We start from the raw sequence: 20,262 nt of genomic DNA on the forward strand, positions 1-20,262 counted from the left end.
TCCATGCAGGCTATAATGCAGCATTAACATGCTAAGTGCACAATGACTGTTTGGTCGGCCCGGTCAATGAGGAGGGAGCTACCACTCATCCCCTGCCCTGCGATCAGAGCAACCCCACCCCGCCCCATCACACAAAGCTGATGCAGGGGGACGAAATAAAACGATAATAACATTACGTTATCATAATTTTATTTTTCCTTTCTTGCACTGCTTCAAAGCAGTAAGGCGACGCTCTTCCACCTTAGCGGAAGAGCAATTACTGCGACAATGGCAGCAGTAAACAGAAGATCCTTAGCAGTGATGCAGAAACGAAAGGGCTGGTGGAAACAAATTAGAGGCCAAAGCAAGTAAATTATACCTCTTTTTCATGACTTTTTGTTGCAGGTAACATTGAGGGTGCTGATCAAAAAAAAAGGCTGAGGAACAACAGTGTAAAAGTGCCACACAACTCTGTACTCCTAATACGAACAGAGATGGCATCACATAAAACATCGCTCCGATCACATATGGCATCTATAACAATAACCACACTGGACACAAGACCGTGTTTGCAAACAAGAGGATCAGCTCTACACGGGGGACTTATACTCATTCAAATAATCAAGAGAACTAAGAGCTATTCACACCACAGCCATGTCCATTAGGGGTGTGTAAAATGTAAGTAATTTCCTTTAGTGTAATAATTATGCAAATTGAAAGAAAAATCACATAATTGTTCAAAATACAAACTTTCTTTCTATTTTAGTGCAAATTGAGTCTTCACATCCATTTTGGATTAGAGGACTCATTTTGCGCCTGTGCTTAATTTGAGCAGGTGCTTTCCGGTGCTCAGCACCTGCACCTAATCCTCAGCACCGGTGCTTATAGCACCAGTTAAGGACACACTCATTTGGAAGGCACATGATTTTCCACAGAATCACAGGATGTTGAGCCACGCCTTGACTCAAACCCGTTCCCCAGCTACGAAATTGGCACCTCGAGCCATTAGACCAAGTCCTCTCCGAATAATAAGTACCGGGACTCTAGTCAGGAGGCACCAGCACATTTCTCCTGTTAGCACTGCCTCCTGAGGAGGGCCCTGGCACTTTTTATTTGACAAATTAACCACTGTTTTGCGGAAAACAAATCACAAAACAACAAGTACAGGAAAGAACAGCCTCTCTCAGCTGTGTATTCGCATTGCTCCCTCAAAAGGATTTTTTTCCTTAACAGACTTAAAATGATGCGATGTGGCTTAATTGCTTATTTTTGGGAATTTCGTGTAACAAACATAACGCAAAATGACAGCTATGGCTGGTTGGATGTCGGCGGGGCTTGTTGTCTTCTTATAAAATTAATAAAAATTAGTTGATCGAAATGCCGACTTTTACATGCGATTTTCTGGCATAACTATAATTTCTCTCGGGCCTATTATCCATCTGTTTCCTTGCTCTAGACAGGGCTTCAGTATTAGTTTACACATATATTTGTAGCCTATCCTCGCAACTTTATTTGCATTATATTCATTGTAGACCATATAAGTGTTATCTCTTACATTAACATTAACTCACAGTTTTTAAAGTACAACTCCTCGTTTTTTACCTGCATTTGATCTGTGAACATAGTAAGTGCTGTCTGGTGGTTTACATGCAGGTCCACTTTTAGGTAACTCATGCTAAAGGACTTGAATTATAAACAGCCTTTCCATTATAGTGGCAATGCTAATTAGGGATGCAATGTGTGCCTTCTTGAAATGCAGGTCATTTCCCCACATACATCACTGGCATGGGTGTGTCCCTTCCCACATATCCACAACCTTTAATAACGCTGAAAGCGGCCAGGGGCTCTAGCCATCTATCTGTCTCTATATATTAATTGAATTTATATAGCACTTACTACCCCTGACGAGGTGTCAAAGCTCTCTTTTGGCGAGTGGCACGCTACTCGGGAACCCAAAGAGGATCAATGGTTAATTAGTATGGAAGATATGAAATAAAAAGGTGCAGTGGACATGTGAGTTTGTTATTTGGATTGAAAAAGGATAGTGGAGATAGAAGAGGGAAGGGCTTACATTTATTTAGCGCTTGCTACCCCTGATGAGGTGTCAAAGCACTTTTCGGTGGGTACCATGCTACTTTGGAACTCAAACAGGATTTAGGAATTAATATAGGAAAATATTAAATTAATTTGAGCGGTGGACATGTTAGTCTGTTATTTGGATTGAAAAGAATAGTGGAGGGATAGTATTTGCTACTTATATCCATTCCAGACATGCTCTTGTTACGTAAGCATCGTTATCAAAAATCCTGAACAGATATACACACACTATGCATAAAAATGCTGAAATCAAACTTCCACGACATAGATTCATGACAAGAATATGTCCCTTGGTTATGTTATGTTTCAACTACTGATTAGGTGCACCGTTCCCATTTCCTCTCCTTGCGTAACAACCTTTTCATCCTACTGGAGAACGTGCTGCAGCAAGAAATGGGAACCAGCGGAAGACACGCAGGACAAGGGTAGTCAAATGTAGGAATGGAGGGCACTTTGGTAACAAAAGAGAACAAGGTTGCGCAGTGGTCCCGTAAACATGTGCACAGGTAATCACATAGGTTTACCGGTATGTGTGCAGTTTTTGTGTGTTAGGGACGTACAAATGGGATGTGCTTGATGATCACAATGCGTAATGACAATGACGTTGGTGAGGTGTTAAGAACTGAAATCCCAAAAGGCATGTGATATGTAAGGTCAGAAGCAGAGTACAATTTCAGAAGCAGCACTTGTGGTTTTAAAGATCATCGATAATTGCAATTCTGAAATTTGTTTTGTTAATTTAAGCTATTTTGCTTTTCATGTTGACGCGTTGTGGGGACTGGTCCAGAATAAAGATTGTGGCTTATAAGCTAAAATTTTATTTTTATGCACTCCCCTCTTCTTTTTTTATGTTTAAGAATGCACTCACCTCTTCTAATGTACTCTTGTGTGTCTTCCCTCACCACCTTCTTCCTGCCCATACTACAAGATTAGGTGAGAGGTGCCTCATTCATTTTATAGGACTTACCCCTCACAGCCATTATGTTCTAAGTCAAGCTGTCACCAACCTCAGAAGCAAACCCAAATTGCAAACACTGCTGTCTCTGGTGATAGGCAGCGGGACCTCCAACCACAAGAAATCTCCTTCTAATTGTAACTCCTAGATTGTATCCGCTAGCTTTCCAAAGTGAGGCTTTTAATCATGCTGAAAACCTCACGCGCCTCCAACAGTTCTATTTTAAGACATACCGTCCTGTTCTGATAAACCACATCTGTGGGCAGTGGGATCAGATCGCTACTATCACTGTAAAACCAAAACAACAAAAAAACTGTCCCATGGGCGAAAGCATATCAAGTCCGCTGGGGCCAGATTTCTAGCAATCAAAACAAAACAGGATCCCTGCAACAAAAACATGTTCTCGCCAAAAACAGCTGTTTCTCTTACAAACACTAGAGAAGATAAGATTCATATTTCATACTAGGAAATTCCGAATACATGTGTGTTGCCAGCCCTGCAGGACGTCACCAGAATCACAATGCAGGAAGAAACACTGAGAGCGGAATATGTGGCAGCAGAGGACATGTGTCAGTGTGACCTTCCCTGGTTACAAATTTAGTCACATCTGCAAATCTAATCACGCACACTCATCTGATTAAAAACATGAAAAAAATCCAAACAAAAAAAATAAGCAAACAGCAAGCTCCAGGTAATCTGCAAAGATGTGAAGTTGGCATGCTTTGCAATTCATCACATTCTGAATGGATGGAAAGACCGCAAATGAAGTTGCAGTAAATCAAGCCCAGAAGACCATATGTTACCATTACTGCAAACGTTATTCCACATAAATTGTCGACAGGCATGCCAAGTGGCGGTGGCTCCTGGATCTCCTTAATTATTTACTGCGATCACATAATGGCGTCCTGGGATGCAATTTCATGCTTCAGCGTTACAGGAAACCTGCAACCACCGAAAAAACAGGCAACGCTACTGATCTCTTACAGAAGCGGGAGTAGCGCGCACCAAGTGAGCACCACTACAGTACTTCAGGGTGTGGAATGTGCGCTTGAAACGTGAAGAAGATGAGGTGCGTATCTCCGTGGCCAAGGTGGGAGAGTAGGTTCAGGTAGAGGGGCTCCTGCGGGACTTGAAGATTCAATTCTACGCTCATGCTCTTCTCTCATACAAATCAATGTAGGCTGGTGCGGTAGCATCACCTGTTGAATGCAATCCTTTAGAAACTGGCACTGAGTAAAGTGAGTATACGCAGTCACACATGCATGACAATGTACTTCTTGATACATGGCTACGTATGTGACCGATTTTCTGAGCTTTTAGCATAGGTTGACTTGGAGAAGGTGCCCTAAGGTCCCTTTTATAATACAAAATACTCCACCAACACCAACCAGGCACCAACAGCTGGGGGCGGGGGCTAGACCTCATTTGCATGTGGACAATAATCATGTCCTCATCCTTATTTCCATTACTTCATCATGCTTGAGACAAAAAAAATTAATGAAAGAGAAGACCAGATTCAACACCACCTCTGCTATGGTTCCAGGATCTAGAACTTCCTCCCCAGCCAGACCCAGCAATCGCCCTAGCTCTTGATGAAAGATCTGAAGACGCTCCTCTTCAAACACTTCATCGGTGTGCAACCTTTCCGTGATGGACCCCAGGTGGTAATCCTCTTTGCTCGGTTTGCATTGCCTCCGTGATTCCGTTCCTCCGTAATCCTCTCCTCTAACCCCTTCCGCCTGATTTCACCAAGCTTTGTTGCTTTGCAGCTACCGTGGCTATATATATATATCCCCATACATATATATATTTGAAAAGAGGTCTTGAAGAAAAAAATTCTCTCAGCAGTGTGCGACCAATCTGGTTTAACTTTATATTCAGGCTCCCTTGAGCCGGTGGAGTCGACGGACTCATGGTTACGCACCTGCGCGCTACGAGAGGTACTAGACCTGATACGATTTTAGCAGCTTACACAGCAACCCCACACATTTTCCTACTCCCTGCTGACGAGAGGCAACTACCTCGAAACACGTGTCCAGGGATGGCACACGCCACGCATACTTGCATTCACACTCGAGCATAGGTGTATCCGCCGACGCTGACCTTCAGGGACCATTTTCATTGGGGGAACACGCCTGGTAGGTGTAGCAGTGTGCGACCAATCTGGTTTAACTTTATATTCAGGCTCCCTTGAGCCGGTGGAGTCGACGGACTCATGGTTACGCACCTGCGCGCTACGAGAGGTACTAGACCTGATACGATTTTAGCAGCTTACACAGCAACCCCACACATTTTCCTACTCCCTGCTGACGAGAGGCAACTACCTCGAAACACGTGTCCAGGGATGGCACACGCCACGCATACTTGCATTCACACTCGAGCATAGGTGTATCCGCCGACGCTGACCTTCAGGGACCATTTTCATTGGGGGAACACGCCTGGTAGGTGTAGCAGTGTGCGACCAATCTGGTTTAACTTTATATTCAGGCTCCCTTGAGCCGGTGGAGTCGACGGACTCATGGTTACGCACCTGCGCGCTACGAGAGGTACTAGACCTGATACGATTTTAGCAGCTTACACAGCAACCCCACACATTTTCCTACTCCCTGCTGACGAGAGGCAACTACCTCGAAACACGTGTCCAGGGATGGCACACGCCACGCATACTTGCATTCACACTCGAGCATAGGTGTATCCGCCGACGCTGACCTTCAGGGACCATTTTCATTGGGGGAACACGCCTGGTAGGTGTAGCAGTGTGCGACCAATCTGGTTTAACTTTATATTCAGGCTCCCTTGAGCCGGTGGAGTCGACGGACTCATGGTTACGCACCTGCGCGCTACGAGAGGTACTAGACCTGATACGATTTTAGCAGCTTACACAGCAACCCCACACATTTTCCTACTCCCTGCTGACGAGAGGCAACTACCTCGAAACACGTGTCCAGGGATGGCACACGCCACGCATACTTGCATTCACACTCGAGCATAGGTGTATCCGCCGACGCTGACCTTCAGGGACCATTTTCATTGGGGGAACACGCCTGGTAGGTGTAGCAGTGTGCGACCAATCTGGTTTAACTTTATATTCAGGCTCCCTTGAGCCGGTGGAGTCGACGGACTCATGGTTACGCACCTGCGCGCTACGAGAGGTACTAGACCTGATACGATTTTAGCAGCTTACACAGCAACCCCACACATTTTCCTACTCCCTGCTGACGAGAGGCAACTACCTCGAAACACGTGTCCAGGGATGGCACACGCCACGCATACTTGCATTCACACTCGAGCATAGGTGTATCCGCCGACGCTGACCTTCAGGGACCATTTTCATTGGGGGAACACGCCTGGTAGGTGTAGCAGTGTGCGACCAATCTGGTTTAACTTTATATTCAGGCTCCCTTGAGCCGGTGGAGTCGACGGACTCATGGTTACGCACCTGCGCGCTACGAGAGGTACTAGACCTGATACGATTTTAGCAGCTTACACAGCAACCCCACACATTTTCCTACTCCCTGCTGACGAGAGGCAACTACCTCGAAACACGTGTCCAGGGATGGCACACGCCACGCATACTTGCATTCACACTCGAGCATAGGTGTATCCGCCGACGCTGACCTTCAGGGACCATTTTCATTGGGGGAACACGCCTGGTAGGTGTAGCAGTGTGCGACCAATCTGGTTTAACTTTATATTCAGGCTCCCTTGAGCCGGTGGAGTCGACGGACTCATGGTTACGCACCTGCGCGCTACGAGAGGTACTAGACCTGATACGATTTTAGCAGCTTACACAGCAACCCCACACATTTTCCTACTCCCTGCTGACGAGAGGCAACTACCTCGAAACACGTGTCCAGGGATGGCACACGCCACGCATACTTGCATTCACACTCGAGCATAGGTGTATCCGCCGACGCTGACCTTCAGGGACCATTTTCATTGGGGGAACACGCCTGGTAGGTGTAGCAGTGTGCGACCAATCTGGTTTAACTTTATATTCAGGCTCCCTTGAGCCGGTGGAGTCGACGGACTCATGGTTACGCACCTGCGCGCTACGAGAGGTACTAGACCTGATACGATTTTAGCAGCTTACACAGCAACCCCACACATTTTCCTACTCCCTGCTGACGAGAGGCAACTACCTCGAAACACGTGTCCAGGGATGGCACACGCCACGCATACTTGCATTCACACTCGAGCATAGGTGTATCCGCCGACGCTGACCTTCAGGGACCATTTTCATTGGGGGAACACGCCTGGTAGGTGTAGCAGTGTGCGACCAATCTGGTTTAACTTTATATTCAGGCTCCCTTGAGCCGGTGGAGTCGACGGACTCATGGTTACGCACCTGCGCGCTACGAGAGGTACTAGACCTGATACGATTTTAGCAGCTTACACAGCAACCCCACACATTTTCCTACTCCCTGCTGACGAGAGGCAACTACCTCGAAACACGTGTCCAGGGATGGCACACGCCACGCATACTTGCATTCACACTCGAGCATAGGTGTATCCGCCGACGCTGACCTTCAGGGACCATTTTCATTGGGGGAACACGCCTGGTAGGTGTAGCAGTGTGCGACCAATCTGGTTTAACTTTATATTCAGGCTCCCTTGAGCCGGTGGAGTCGACGGACTCATGGTTACGCACCTGCGCGCTACGAGAGGTACTAGACCTGATACGATTTTAGCAGCTTACACAGCAACCCCACACATTTTCCTACTCCCTGCTGACGAGAGGCAACTACCTCGAAACACGTGTCCAGGGATGGCACACGCCACGCATACTTGCATTCACACTCGAGCATAGGTGTATCCGCCGACGCTGACCTTCAGGGACCATTTTCATTGGGGGAACACGCCTGGTAGGTGTAGCAGTGTGCGACCAATCTGGTTTAACTTTATATTCAGGCTCCCTTGAGCCGGTGGAGTCGACGGACTCATGGTTACGCACCTGCGCGCTACGAGAGGTACTAGACCTGATACGATTTTAGCAGCTTACACAGCAACCCCACACATTTTCCTACTCCCTGCTGACGAGAGGCAACTACCTCGAAACACGTGTCCAGGGATGGCACACGCCACGCATACTTGCATTCACACTCGAGCATAGGTGTATCCGCCGACGCTGACCTTCAGGGACCATTTTCATTGGGGGAACACGCCTGGTAGGTGTAGCAGTGTGCGACCAATCTGGTTTAACTTTATATTCAGGCTCCCTTGAGCCGGTGGAGTCGACGGACTCATGGTTACGCACCTGCGCGCTACGAGAGGTACTAGACCTGATACGATTTTAGCAGCTTACACAGCAACCCCACACATTTTCCTACTCCCTGCTGACGAGAGGCAACTACCTCGAAACACGTGTCCAGGGATGGCACACGCCACGCATACTTGCATTCACACTCGAGCATAGGTGTATCCGCCGACGCTGACCTTCAGGGACCATTTTCATTGGGGGAACACGCCTGGTAGGTGTAGCAGTGTGCGACCAATCTGGTTTAACTTTATATTCAGGCTCCCTTGAGCCGGTGGAGTCGACGGACTCATGGTTACGCACCTGCGCGCTACGAGAGGTACTAGACCTGATACGATTTTAGCAGCTTACACAGCAACCCCACACATTTTCCTACTCCCTGCTGACGAGAGGCAACTACCTCGAAACACGTGTCCAGGGATGGCACACGCCACGCATACTTGCATTCACACTCGAGCATAGGTGTATCCGCCGACGCTGACCTTCAGGGACCATTTTCATTGGGGGAACACGCCTGGTAGGTGTAGCAGTGTGCGACCAATCTGGTTTAACTTTATATTCAGGCTCCCTTGAGCCGGTGGAGTCGACGGACTCATGGTTACGCACCTGCGCGCTACGAGAGGTACTAGACCTGATACGATTTTAGCAGCTTACACAGCAACCCCACACATTTTCCTACTCCCTGCTGACGAGAGGCAACTACCTCGAAACACGTGTCCAGGGATGGCACACGCCACGCATACTTGCATTCACACTCGAGCATAGGTGTATCCGCCGACGCTGACCTTCAGGGACCATTTTCATTGGGGGAACACGCCTGGTAGGTGTAGCAGTGTGCGACCAATCTGGTTTAACTTACTGCAAACGTTATTCCACATAAATTGTCGACAGGCATGCCAAGTGGCGGTGGCTCCTGGATCTCCTTAATTATTTACTGCGATCACATAATGGCGTCCTGGGATGCAATTTCATGCTTCAGCGTTACAGGAAACCTGCAACCACCGAAAAAACAGGCAACGCTACTGATCTCTTACAGAAGCGGGAGTAGCGCGCACCAAGTGAGCACCACTACAGTACTTCAGGGTGTGGAATGTGCGCTTGAAACGTGAAGAAGATGAGGTGCGTATCTCCGTGGCCAAGGTGGGAGAGTAGGTTCAGGTAGAGGGGCTCCTGCGGGACTTGAAGATTCAATTCTACGCTCATGCTCTTCTCTCATACAAATCAATGTAGGCTGGTGCGGTAGCATCACCTGTTGAATGCAATCCTTTAGAAACTGGCACTGAGTAAAGTGAGTATACGCAGTCACACATGCATGACAATGTACTTCTTGATACATGGCTACGTATGTGACCGATTTTCTGAGCTTTTAGCATAGGTTGACTTGGAGAAGGTGCCCTAAGGTCCCTTTTATAATACAAAATACTCCACCAACACCAACCAGGCACCAACAGCTGGGGGCGGGGGCTAGACCTCATTTGCATGTGGACAATAATCATGTCCTCATCCTTATTTCCATTACTTCATCATGCTTGAGACAAAAAAAATTAATGAAAGAGAAGACCAGATTCAACACCACCTCTGCTATGGTTCCAGGATCTAGAACTTCCTCCCCAGCCAGACCCAGCAATCGCCCTAGCTCTTGATGAAAGATCTGAAGACGCTCCTCTTCAAACACTTCATCGGTGTGCAACCTTTCCGTGATGGACCCCAGGTGGTAATCCTCTTTGCTCGGTTTGCATTGCCTCCGTGATTCCGTTCCTCCGTAATCCTCTCCTCTAACCCCTTCCGCCTGATTTCACCAAGCTTTGTTGCTTTGCAGCTACCGTGGCTATATATATATATCCCCATACATATATATATTTGAAAAGAGGTCTTGAAGAAAAAAATTCTCTCAAGGTGCTCAATGTATAGAGCGATAGCTCAACCATCTTTCAAGTGATTGCTAGTCCTAACATCCACTCCAGTAATACTTTTCTTAAAATGTTTTCTAAAGCGTACACCAATACGCTGCACGTGCTGCAAAATTCTGCAGCAAGAGCGGTCATTGATTTACCAAAGGCCGAACAGATTTCATCCTTCATCAGTCAACCACACTGGCTGCTCGTTTCGGCTAGCATTCAGAGCAAGACATTCACCTAAAGACATGCCAGGTTTTGGCCTGGCTCCAGAGTACTTCAAATATAATCCATCTACTATTGTGGTAGGACTTTGAGATAAGTTGGTAAACACCTATCTGTCCCTCCCAAAGTCATCATGAAAACAGCTAGGCGTAGATTATTCTCCGTACTCGCGATCAACACGTGCAATGCCTTGCCAATGATCTTTTTTTTTTTTAATGCATTCAAGACACGTCGTTAGCTTAGCTTAGCTTGTGTTTTTGTCTAATGCAGGCCTCATTGCCCTATGGGTTTTATACTGCTGTATACATTTGTTTACACCGATAAGGGTATCACCCGCTCAGTGGTCCCTTTATGCTTCCAGCTGCTGATTACAGAAGCTTTGTGAGGGGGTAAACTGGCTAAGGGCTTCTATGCCGTACGCTCTAGCTTCCACGAGGCTTCCTGCTCTTGTGCGATTGGACATCTCACAGTGCACCTGGTCAATCCACAAATCCGAGAGGCTGGAGGGCATAAGACATGGTAGATGTATGGGACACAAGTATAGAGTTGCAAAACAAAGGAGAGCGGCATCTACTGATCCTGGAAGCACAAAAGACGCAAAAAGCATGGCAACAAAGCTTGACCCTACAAGGTGAATTTCAGGGCCTGATTGAAAACGAATAATTGACACCTACACCCACGGGGTGATGGGCAGGGAGAGGGGCAGCTCCAAACAAGAGGCAAGCTATGCAGACCCTTTAGACATTCTGGGGAGAGACTCTCATATGCAACTCTACTACCAAGGCATTCAACGAGGAGAGGTTTATAAATGAGCAGCACAGCTGTCGATTGCTTTACTGATACAGAAAATACTGATGCTATCCAATAACACAAAATGAGATGTAATGTATCTTTTATTCTCCAAAGGATTTCAGCAAAAGGATATGATATTTTGATGTTTTGAGAAATAATACAGCTGCCATGAACAGACACTAAGTGAAACACACAAATCCTTACCTTGAAAAGACTGCTTCGCTCGGTCAACCAGCTCATCAATAGGGTAACTAGCCAAGTCCCCTCTGGCATGCTTGGTTTTACAATAGGTACATGCATTGAGACATCTGTCGAAATACAAAAACAGAAAACCATTGTATAAAAACACAATTGTTGAATTATTTTTTACCAAATTTAAGGTGCAAACACAAAACCCTTTTCATTCAACCTATTTGGCATGTTTGCATATAGGAGACGCCAACGAGTGCGCAAACAAAGGTATTAAAGCTAACGTGTAGGCACAAGCAGCATTTACTAGCACTGGCAAGGAAGTGGCCATCTCATTCCAGGTCATTGCGGAAACTGTCTCCAGTCCTGAATCTTTCACCTACAAATCACTGATCTCAGGTGTATTGGCCTAATTAAATCAATGGAAGCAAAAGCAGACAACAAGACACTCATACAAAAAGTCCAGGTCTGGATAAAGTGTCAGTAAAGGTGGTCACCCTAATGGCCAAAGAGATTATACAACATAAAACACACATAACAGAGTAGGGAAGAGGTGGATCACAAACCGAATAGTAGATAAGTGGTAGAATTCTCTGCACAAATTAGTTTGGAACTAATATTACATTGTTTACGCAATGATACACAGACTAAGAACAAAATGTCAAGCAACACCACAAAAAAGAACACAATCAACGCAGACTGATGTCATGACTCTGCACTGTCTATGCCTTTCCAAATGGCTGGCAAGTGTCTAGAAAATCGGTAGAGACCTTTTATCTTCAGAGATTTGCATTCCAACTCACTAAAGACGCAGATTATTTACCAATAATTTTGCTTACCTAAGGAAAGTAGGATCTGCTTTCATGGTCACCCCCACATTATGCTGGTGTCATTCAGTTTTATGACTAGTCTGGCTGGGATCCTGCTAATCAGGACCCCAGACTCTGTGTTTCCTCCCTAAATTGTACCATGGTGAGTACTTAGGTCTTCTCCAGATTGGACACTGGTGTACCCTTGTAAGTCCATAGTATTTAGTATTAAGGCACCCAGGGCATAGGTACACCAGGGGTCCCCCACGGGCTGAAGCATATATTATGCCACCCATGGGAAACCACTAAAATTGTAACTACAGGCCTGCCATTGCAGCACCACTTATGACAGATATAAGTTTTCTTATATCTGAGGTCACTATACTTATTACCTATAAGTCACCCCTAAGACAGGCCTTTCAATCCAAAAAGCAGGGTGCTTGGTTATAAGTAGGAGGGTGCCCGGCCATGAGCAGGACACCCCTACAAACCCGGGAGTCCATTCTCCAGGTGTTTTAAGTGCATCAGCCATTACGGTACATAGAATGGCCATGTGTCATTACGCGAAGGCTATATCTATACTGGCCGTAACGAACCCTGGCATGTTTGGTTTCAAACATGTTGGAATCATACTTCAACACCATAAACTGTGTTGGAGGTATGATTTAATGCACCATGGGGCTCCTCCGGGAAGCTCTCAATGCTCCCGGTACCAGTCTTCCAGAGTCTGACAACAAGCTATGGTTGCTGCCGACCACAGACACAATAATGCCCTCCTGCTGCTGAGCCAAGCTCAAGCAGGGGAAGGTAGGACAATAGTTTTCATGTCACAGGGAGGTGTAACAACCAAGACAGGACTTGGTGTATTGGGCTGGGGTGGGGGCACTTGCCAGTGCCAAAAGTCTCTTTGCATTCTCCAGTTGCAACCAGTTCAGAGATCCATTGACTCCCACTATGGCACGAAATTGAACATGGGAGTATCCTCCCCACTGACCAGCCCCTCTTCTGGGAGGGACAGCTGAATCGTACAAAACCATTTCCTTAGGGTACTCAAGGGCTTACCTGTGGGTGGTTCTTCAGTTTCGTCATGTGACAAGATTCAGATCGGGAACCACTTCATCTTAAACTATCAGGGCACTTTTGACTTCGCATTGAGAACCAAGACTGCATCTGGAAGACTCTTGCTGGTCCTGGTCTCAACGTCCTGCCAATCCTCTGCGTCGTCTGTGCCTGTTCTCTATACAGGCTCTTCTCCAGGCCTGTGGGCATCCAAGACACATGAAGGAATCTCCCTTGAAGTGACAGAGTCACTCCCCTGCATGCACCACAACAAAGTTGGCCAGTGTTATTCCTGAGCTCCAATGCACTCCAAAAGGTTCAGCAACACAGGTGGTGGTTCTGCAACTCCCTTTAGGCCTGCACTGTCTTCTTAGCAAGTTTGAAGTCCGCATCTCTCGTCGGAACTGCTTAATTAGTACCCCTGTGCACCGTGTCCGCTTGCCGTTGCCAAGGCTTGTTGACTCTCTTCTCCAGAGATCTTCGGGCTCCAGGAAGCTCCACCCTCCAGCTTCTCTTGCTACCAGGATCTTTGTCCTCACCACATTCTCTGCACCGTGGGCCTGCATCACTGGTGAGCTGCTCGAGGTACTCTTGTGACTCCTGTGCCTTCAGCCTGTGGGTTTTCTCGAGGGTCTTCTTTGGCTCTAGTGGACTTCCCCGTTTACTCAGGGCCTACTCTGAATTACCTATTCTTAGTGAGTCCCTTGAAACTTGCTGCTCCCGACACTGCACCTTTTTCATCTGCCACGTTTGTTGCTGCTGCCAAGGCTTGTTGGTGCTCCCGCCAAACACCAACCTCCTGGCTCTTGGCATCCGACGAGGGACAGCTCATGAATGGTTCCTCGCCTTCCACAGCATTGCCTGGTCTGCACAGCAGCAGGACCAAGGTCAACGTCAACTCCGGCGTCTTCTGACATCGTGGGCATTCGACTTCCGTGCCTCCTGGTCACTTCTGAGTGACATAGACTCTGTCCTCTCTGCTTGCAGGTACCCCTCAACCTGAATCCACCCTTGGATTCCACCCGACTCTTTCACCTTCTTCTCCAGCGGCATCTTTACTGAAACCCTCCATTGTGGTCTATGGCAGTTCCCGACGTCACATCACACTTATGCACCCGGCTTCCCTGGAGTAGGTATCCTGGTTCCCGGGGTATCCACGGGTGGGGTGACTCTCCAACCTTCCATCTTTCACGGGGTTTCTTTAGGGTTCTCTGGGAAGGGTCCTTCTTGAAAACTGCAAACGCGACTTCCCCATTGACTAGTATTGAACACGCGGTCATGTTTCCACTCTGCACACAGCCTCCGTGGGGTTCCTGGGTACTTCACTTGAGTGGTTCCTTGGGTCCCCGGCTCTTCAAAGTCTTCTGGGGCCAGTCTCTAATTCAGTCGTGGGTCACATACCACTTTATTAGTATATGGTTTGGTCTCCTCCTGGCGACCACTGTGTATTTGTGCTACTTACCTGTTCTACTATTGAAGTATTGTGTGTATTGTGTTTATACCTCTGGGGAGGAGATATTGCAATGTGTTAGTGAGTGTTTATAATAAATATATATTTTTATAACTACACTGTGTGGTTCTTTTTCACTTAACCTACATTATATGATTAGTACTGGTAAAACAAGCTGCTTCACACTCCTTCTGGACTAAGCCTAAAGGGCTGCTCTCCACAGCTACCACTCAGAGAGCTTTCTAAGATTGTCTAAGACCACTAAAATCACCATAAGGGTTTTCTGGGTTAGTGCAAGGTGGTCCACCTAAGTAAGAGAGCACCATATACTAAGCCAGGCTCCTACATCTACATTCTCATTTCATGAAGGCGAGGCATTATCTAAGAATAGCAACAAAGCATGCTCATTAAAAAAGTAAACTCTTCGTCTCTCCACTTGCCCTAGAAATATCTATACCTAAGCCATCACTTGAAACTACCAAAGCAGTACCACATTCACAAAAAAACAGGAACAAAAGGAGAGCAGGAGAGAGCGTAGGCAATGTAATGTAGAAGAAGATCAGGGATCTCTGTATGGCATGCTACCAGTAAGTAATCAAGGCACTTCCACGTCTTCCCTCTTTCTTGTCATGGTCTTTCGACTGGCATGACCCAGAAACTAATCATCTGTCAAATGCAAAATGTATTTATTTTAAAATTTTCTAAAACGCAAACAATATCCACTATTCTGTTTCCTCTGTCCTTCTTACCCCCACCCCTTTTGTCAGCCTAGCCTTTCCTTTGAGTCTCAGTCCACTCCTGCACCTATTGCTGGTCAGCCACCTCCGCGTCTCAGAAGTGAAGAGCTGCATGCAATTTCCCGGTTTCTTCAATAATGGAGTGGCCTCGCACCATCTGGTCAACTTGGTACCAAGTCATACAACTCTCCTCCACTGAGACCATCATGAGCAGCTTCCACCTCAAGGGATGATATGAGCCAGAACCCTAGAGGACCACACTGGAGATGGGATTACTGCCACTACTCAGGACATAAATTGTGGGGGAAGCAATTAACTGTGTATGTGTGCTCGTAGATTGGGTTTGTTGGATACAATGGGGCCTTATCATCACATATAATGTGCATTCGTATGATACCCCTGCAAGCTCTGCAATAATGTATCTCCATACTGGCATGTCATAGGCGTTCCATACAACATGCTCTTGACATGGAATTATAGTGGCCCAATATAATTTGGTGGGCATATGAGATGACATGTTGGCTTTATATGGATTAATGGCAGCCCAATAGTGGCATACTGCGGGCAGTTCTAGACCCATCCTTACTGGCCTGCATTTTTTGGCCCTATAGGCTTTCTTAGTGATACCCTTGCTATTTCTAGCATTATGGGGACGGAACAGTGACGTACAGTGACCATTCTTAGTGGCACTAAGATGACTCATCACTGACATTTTTGGCATAATGATGGCACATCTGTGACTTATTTGTGGGCAAAACTGTGCCTCTTGATGGCATAACAATGGTCCACTCTGGACCTATTGTGACCCATCTTATTCTAATTCAGGCTAGCCTTGGCATAACTGTGGTAAAATACCTTAATATTATGGTTATCCCGGGTATTTGATGATAAGTGGACATGAAAGGCAAGATCTGTTAATGTATGACTATAGCATATGGAATTGCCTAGTAAAAATGACAAGCCGATGCAAAAGGAAAATCGCTTTTGGGATAAAAATACACATTTTGTCTTGATTAATATGAGATCACCTGTTCTCAGGACTTGAGGTAATTTATACAATGTTGTAGTTCATTGTGAAATGTCTTTTTTCAGAAGCTGCCAAGTTGATGTTTCTTAGAAAGTGACAGCATTTCTGCATTTAAAGCTGATAATTAGGACAATGTGAGTTTACAGATCTACTGCTTTGTTTTTTTTTTTTGCATTGGACCAGAACACGCTTCCTACTATGTTCTTTACATGACTTATGTGCGGCCGTCTCATCATCTATATTAATGAAGTATTTTTACATCATAATTTCTGATGTTTGATTCCCGAGCACATTCAGGGCACACTGATGCTTCGGTATTGGCTAGTATTGCTATATGAGCTTGTGTGAAATGTCTAGCCCTACCATAAGGCCTCTGACATTTTATTATATTCCAGTAATCTTAAGAGGGCTTCTTACTCCCGTTGAAGCCCCGCCCATCTTTTTGATTGGTTCGCGTCATCTTGCATGCAAAATGCTGGCTTCTCATTGTAAAGGAGGCTTCTTAGTCCCTCCTTGTTGCCGCCTTGTCTCCTTTTCGCCACGCCCACCGGGATTTGATCTTTTACTGGTGGCGTGACACTCTCCCCTTCATTACTCCCTAAGCACTTCTTTTTTATCACTTAGCTTTGGCAAAGTCACGCGTGTGTTTACTTTCGCATCACGCATTCACTTTAAGTGAAAGCACGATGCGAAAGCAAATACGCGGCTGACTTTACGATTCCGCGCTGCCTTTACGATAGCGCGCTTGTTTTAGCAGCCCGGGGGCGACGGGGGGGGGGGCTGCGGGCACTACATCGTGGAGCTGGGGAGCTTTGGACTGGCGCTTGCCGTTGGGCGTAGCTCTCCCTAGGCTCCACGTGGGCATGATTTTTCCCCACTTGTGCCTGCCTCCCGGTGTACAGCTGAGTGGCAAAGTCGGCAGAGCAGCCACACTCTCGACCAGCATGCGGCCGGCATCGAAGAAAAGTCCCGGCAGTTGTTCCCGAAGAGGAGACGGACGAGGCAGCATGGGACCGGAAGCAGCGAGCAAGACTCCACTCTCTCAACCAGGGCTTTGACCAGTGCAGCTTACTTTGGAAGCGGGTGGCGGCGCACAGAACATTGTGCAAGAGAGGGCAGCGGTATGTACAGCCACGCCATGACCAGGAGGGTCTACTTGCTTGCTGCCCAACACACCACCGCGAACCAGGAAGCAATACCGGGGTGTCCCCCACCAGCAGAGGAACGCCGCACAACTGAAGATGCTTGACTCGGCAGGCGCAGGGGAGCCAGGGCGCGCGATGGAATCAGCCGCCTTCACGTCCCCTTTTCCTGGCAGGAGCCTGCAGTCTCGGGCAAAGCCGAAGTCATGTTGCAGAGGAAAAAAGCTGCATACGATGTTCGCAGGGTGCTGGGGGGCCCTTGACGAGATCATCGCGAGTGTCGGAGGTAAGGTGAGAAAGGGGCGGAAGTGACAGCACGTCCTATGGCTGCAGAGTAGGAGTCCTTTGATAGCATACTGTAGTGCTCCGTTATGTAATTTAAAAGGACAGGGTGCGATTCCCAGCATTCCGCCCCCGCTTCATTTCTTGTGCAGCACTAAAACACAGATAAATACACACCCGCCTCTAGCCTCAGGTTCCAGAAGGATGAAGGTCTGAGTGCCTGGTAATGATGTGATTGCATCTGCGGTTGCATGTGGTGGCAATATGTTTGAAAGGGGCAATCCGGGTTCAATGGGGCCCAGTGGAGAATAGCGCGATGTAGCCTTTGCTTACAGCGCATTAAGAAAGTAAGTGAGTCTCTAGGGAGACTGGCACATATGTTAAGGGAGCATCAGAATTGTAGTTTCGGCTGGCGTGGTTCTTGTGCGAGGGATGCCCAGGGCCGGACTGGGAACCAAAACCGGCCCTGGCAAAGTGCTTCGCCGGCCCCCCGGGGCTTGGGGGTACCGCCGAGCTCTTGGCGAGGGCCGGTTTTCGGACGATTTTGTTACAGGGCCGATAGCTGCAAAAACGGCCCTGTAACAAAAACGGCCCGCAGGGGCCCAAAACCGGCCCCCACCTGTGCGGCGCACCGGGGGATTGCCCGATGCCCGCTACGGCCAGTCCGGCCCTGGGGATGGCCCCCCCCCCCGCACTTCTGCAGCACGGCTCGTGGTCAGAGGCTGTTGTATATTAAGGCCTTTACTCTTACAAATACTTTGCAAAGGTATCTAATATTGCGTTGCTCCAAAGAAAGTGCACCATTCAGATGTGCATTTGCTTTTCACATAAACTGGAGACGTGCCAAATTAGATTGGTTTTGTGATTCTTTTTGCAATTTCTGCACGTGAATTATACATTACGCCATGACCTACGAAGAGTTAGTTATTGATGGGTGGTATTGTCTCACTGGTGTCGTTGTCTCACTGTTGTTGTTATCAGCAGCTTAATGCCTGCTTCCCTTAGCAAAACCACCTAGTACCTCTAAAGTCGTAGAAGTCATTGTTTGGTACCCCTATAGATTATTTGAATATGGCGAGCTGCTACTACTGATACTTTCAAACGAGCAGATTGAAACCTTTTTTGTTGTGTCAGCATGTGAAAGACAATATTTAGTCTTCTTGGGGCCTGTTTTTACAATGGTACACCAGTATGTGACTTCTCTCTGCCTGCAGCAGACAGTAGATATAAATTCCAATAATTGCAACCATTGATTGATATTATATCATTTTAAGTTTAGATTTATTTTAGAATGACTTGGTAGAAGAAATTGCTCTGTGTTAGGTAAAACTTAGCTCATATTGTACTGCTTATGCACTTTTTGGAATATTGAAACTATGTTTGAGTTACTGGCGTGCTATATAAGCAAAGAAGCATACTCAAGTTTTCATATTTGTGATGTCATCCGAATAATGTAGTGTTATTCATAGAGATGTATACATTTACCAGTGTGGCCGTTTAGGCCTGTGTGGTTGTGACGGTTTTTCTGAGCAGACTTTCACTGTTCAAAAACACAACTGCAGTGGGTTGAGTGGGGGAACAGAACTGTACGTTCTCTAATGGCAGCGCTGATGCCTCTCCCGTAGGTCCAAGCCTGTTAAATATCATTCATCTTTCAGTGAATTAGACTGGAGAATCGGCAAGCTTTGTTGTCTCAACGGTGGACCTAAATCATTCATTCAGAGAGGTGCTAGAGAATGTATAACGTGGCCATACCTGTGCATTTAGAGCAGTGGGTTGCCTGCATACTCGGCTGAAGCCATATATTCGGCAAACGGAGTATTGCTCTCTGGGGCATGTGTATACATATCTACTGTTTGAGCCACAAGGCTTAAACGCGCAACAGTCCTAACTAAGGGTGCTACAGCACTTGTGTGCATCAGGTCTTGAGGACTTTGATTCCATCTGCATTTTTGGGTATCAGTACCACATTCTGAAAACGTTTCCATCCTCTAAACATTGTGACTCATAGAGTGGCTCACATGATTTCATTACTTTCTCATACAGACTCTTCAACAGTTCTTGTCCAGGGCTGTTTCAATAACTATATATTGAAGCTGCCACGGGTTTGTAGCTGCACAGTCCCTGGCTTGCTATCAGTACTTTAGTTCTGCTTCTAACAGTGGTTAGTGTTATCGTGGTAGTGAGGTGCAGTAGCCCTTAGGAATAGTGCAGCTTTTTGTTTGGTGAACGTGCTTGCATAAACAATGTGAAATCCATGGACAAAAAAGTAACATGTTCAGTACTGTTCATTTTGTTTTTACAGATTCTAGTTTAGTGCAAGAGACCACTTGTGATATATTCACTTGGACAACAGCAGTGCATTTG

At 46.8% G+C, this 20,262-nt stretch overlaps 1 protein-coding gene across 2 annotated transcripts in view; it reads right to left on the reverse strand.

Annotated features, from left to right (window-relative positions):
• The window catches only part of CDKAL1 (CDKAL1 threonylcarbamoyladenosine tRNA methylthiotransferase), a 2,121,425-nt gene that overhangs the window by 1,055,022 nt on the left and 1,046,141 nt on the right, over positions 1-20,262 (reverse strand). For both annotated transcript variants that reach the window (XM_085607048.1, XM_085607049.1), the window contains exon 8: positions 11,405-11,508. In XM_085607048.1, the coding sequence (XP_085463174.1) occupies positions 11,405-11,508 (104 nt within the window). The remainder of the gene's footprint in view (positions 1-11,404; positions 11,509-20,262) is intronic.

The sequence above is a fragment of the Triturus cristatus genome, chromosome 5_2, assembly GCF_964204655.1.
Source record: "Triturus cristatus chromosome 5_2, aTriCri1.1, whole genome shotgun sequence".
NCBI lineage: Eukaryota > Metazoa > Chordata > Amphibia > Caudata > Salamandridae > Triturus > Triturus cristatus.